The sequence below is a fragment of the Bidens hawaiensis genome, unplaced genomic scaffold (genome assembly GCF_021521415.1).
Source record: "Bidens hawaiensis isolate Kalapana, Puna unplaced genomic scaffold, B.hawaiensis_p1.1 tig00023416_1, whole genome shotgun sequence".
In the NCBI taxonomy this organism is placed as follows: Eukaryota; Viridiplantae; Streptophyta; class Magnoliopsida; order Asterales; family Asteraceae; genus Bidens; species Bidens hawaiensis.
This window is the reverse complement of record NW_027493677.1, coordinates 205,753-209,225: the sequence shown is the minus strand read 5'-3', so window position 1 is coordinate 209,225 and position 3,473 is coordinate 205,753. Positions and strand designations below refer to the sequence as shown.

At 35.8% G+C, this 3,473-nt stretch overlaps 1 protein-coding gene across 1 annotated transcript; it reads left to right on the top strand.

Annotated features, from left to right (window-relative positions):
* The first annotated feature begins 2,001 nt into the window (after nucleotides 1-2,001).
* Nucleotides 2,002-2,610, top strand: LOC143567515 (uncharacterized). Its single transcript, XM_077053919.1, has 2 exons — nucleotides 2,002-2,093; nucleotides 2,136-2,610. The coding sequence occupies exons 1-2, from the start codon at nucleotides 2,002-2,004 to the stop codon at nucleotides 2,608-2,610; spliced, it is 567 nt and encodes a 188-aa protein (XP_076910034.1).
* Nucleotides 2,611-3,473: the final 863 nt, after the last annotated feature.

Sequence of the window (3,473 nt, the reverse complement as noted above, 5' to 3'; positions counted from 1 at the left end):
AATATAGTCACCCTACTCTCGATGCATCAACAAACAAATTGCTCATAAGGTATTCAAATTTGGATACCCGATGTTTAGGTCATCAGTATTCCACGTATCCAAAATTTCATAAATCCGAACTCTACAAAAATATATTATTATATATTGTCTTTTTAAAACTATTTAACATAAAATCGGATATCAGAATTATACGTAATCCAAAAATTTATTTTTTATACAAAATATCTAATTATTATCCGAAATATTTATAGTACCATTTTAATCCATATTTCTTGTTTCTTAATCTAGCTTTAATAGATCATGGTGTATAACTGTGTATTAAGGTGTTATCATGATAAATGTTTATTGTTCCGTAGTAACTCTGAATCATGATGCAAAACTGATTTTATTACATGCCAAAACATATTCTAAAAGTTCAAACTATGAAACCCAATGTACTCGACTAGAGATAACTAGAACCGCTAAAGCTGATAGATTTTTACAACTTACTTACATTGAGTATCCAGGTTGCTCACAAAGTACTTATAGGTATCCAGATGCAACCATCAATCACTAGCTTTCACCTCGTAATGGCGTTGGTGCTCCAAAGTACATGAATACACATCGAACATTTTGAATCATTGCACACTCATACGAACTCCGGTAGCACGTACAACACGAATGGGCGAACAAAAACCAAAACACAACGAAAATCCAAACTGTTAAACAAAAAAATTAACAATAACCAAACAAAATGACGATTATGGTTAAGTGCATATTTAAGTGAACCATTTGTTTATTGTTATATGTAAGGCCCATTTCATGTATTAGTCTTTCGTATTTGTCTTAAGTTTCGTTTATGTTGATTAGTTTGTTTACTTATGTATGTTTTGGCCCGAGGCCTTATGTACTTGAAGCCCAATAGGCCATTTATAAATGAAAGATGAGTGTTGTAATACACACACTATATATTGTGTGTGTATCACATACTCAAATAACTCTTTTGCAAATATTGTTTCTTAGCTTACAAACTCTCTTTCCCTCCCTTTACTCATGGCCGAACTAACCACACCACAGGACCGGTCCTAGCTAGTTGTTTCCGCCAACTAGTTGAGAGGTTGATCCAAGACGACTAGTACTTAGTTTGTTTGTTGTTTGATCCGGTCACGGTACCTACAATTGATATCAGAGCTTTCGGGCTCTACTAGTTGTAGATCTTGGGTCACAACCTTGGATTTTGGTCTTGTGTGTGTAAAAGACGGATTTTCAAGAAAATAAGTGGGTTTCGGGTTTACTAAAGCTTAGGAAAAGTTCATAAAAAGGTTCAACAAAAGTCTGTTCAAGTTGAAGATCTTCAAAGTTTATGTTAAAAGTGTGTTATAATGGTGTGAAATTTCAAATATTTGATGTTTGTGTTGGTGTTTGTGTAAATCTTCAAAGATTTACTAAAAAGTTGTGATACACGTTTATGGGTTTGCTAGAAAAAGGTGACAAGAAAGTGGTTTGGTGACTTGCCAAAATTACCATCTGAATACATTCACAAGTTTATTCTATTCTTCGAATACAATACCATTCCCGAATACAAGTCCACTCTATTCTAATACAAGTTCAAATCGAATTAAATACATCCTTATTCTATTTGAATTGAATACATTCTGTTTAATCGAATAGATATTCTTATTCGAATACAGTCATTCAATTTTGTAATCAAATTACACAAGGATAATCTAATTGAATCACCAAGCCATTCGAACCAACTTATTCTAATTAAATACCATTTCATTTGAATACCCATTCGATTAAGATTGTATTCGATTCAAATACTAACATTCGAATACATCATTCTTAAATTATTTTCAAGGCTACTGATTCATTGGAATACTTTGTTTAATTAGGTTCCATCAAATAAACACTCATTCGAATACATTATTCGAATAGACTTTCGAATACCCAATTCGAATACAAGGGACTTGTTTTCTGAGCATATTTTGTTTCAAGGTTGATTTCAAAGTTGTTGAGCAAATGGCCACTCCTAATACAGTTGCTAGTAATGAAGCTATGACGAGTTGTGTAATGTTTGAGAATGAAGCTGGGACTACGACAAAGCCTCCAAAGTTGATGAAGTGAGATTGTGAATTTGATGAATTCAAATGGAGATCTAAGAATTACCTCAAAATCATCGAGTACAATCTGACTAGACCAATTGAACAAGGTCCTCATGTTCCCACAAATACAACTCCTGATGGTGACACTCCAAAAGCGGTAGATGACTATGATGATGCTGATAATAGAATGCTTGTTGAAGACAACAAAGCTTTTGGTGTCCTAAGTGTATGTCTTTCACGGGAAATTGCACTGACCTTGAGGGACTACACCACTTCTAAGACTCTATGGGATGCCTTAGTGAATAAGTTTGAGGGCAACTTGGAAATGAGAAATAGTCGGAAAGGGATGTTGAAGGGAGAGTTCAATATGTTTAACTATGTTCATGGAGAAACCATAGCTAGTCTCATCTCAAAATTTGAAACTTTGATTACCAAAATCAATAGTGCTGGAAATGAATACGAACAAATTGAGATCAATGACAAGATTCTCAACTCTCTTCCTTACTCTGGAGTAGCAGTGTCATAACCATCAAGAGAACTACAAATATGCATGTTACCAGTCTGGCTGATCTAACCTCTCTTATTAAATCATTTGAAATGGATGAGAAGTTGAGAACAATGAGTCATATTAGTTCTCTTTCCAAGGCCGGTATGACAACTGGAACAAGTGTAAGCACGACATTCATAAGGCAAGCAAATACTTCTACTCCCAATGCAAGTTCAACCTTCAAAACTGCTGCTGCATCTCAAGCTTCGACTCCGGTTCATTTCAGAATGCAGTTGATAATGTTGTTGCTCAAACCTTGAAGGCTCATGGGATTAAAGCTCCAACAAGCACTTCAGCTTACTCTGCTTGTCATACTGTCTCCCATGATGACACAAACGTAGCTCTGTTTCATGCCTTTATGGCAAGTCATGAGGAGCTACTTAAGGAAAGTTACTTCCTCCTTCCTTTGAACAAGGAGATATTCCCGAGATCGCCAAATATGATCTCAAGAAAATGAGCATCAAGTACCTGATTGACATGGCCGTTCATCGTGCTACAAACTTTATGAAGAAATACGGAAAAATAGCTTCAAGGATGTTGGGAAGAATCTTGGGTTTGAGAAGGATAAGCTTCGTTGTTACAACTGTGGGGAGCCTAGTCACTTTGCCCAAGAATGCACCAACCCACCGATGGCCATGGGTGATACCAAAATCACGGAGATTTCGGACAATGAAAGTGCTAAGAAGGCTGACAAGAGAATCGTCCCAAACTACTCCTCAAAGAAAAGGGCCCCAAGAATCAGTCAATGAAGTGGATCAAAAGGGAACTTCGAGCTATCCTCCACTTTTCTTAATTTAACCGACGAACCTAAACGAACATGTTATCGAACGTCACAAATACAA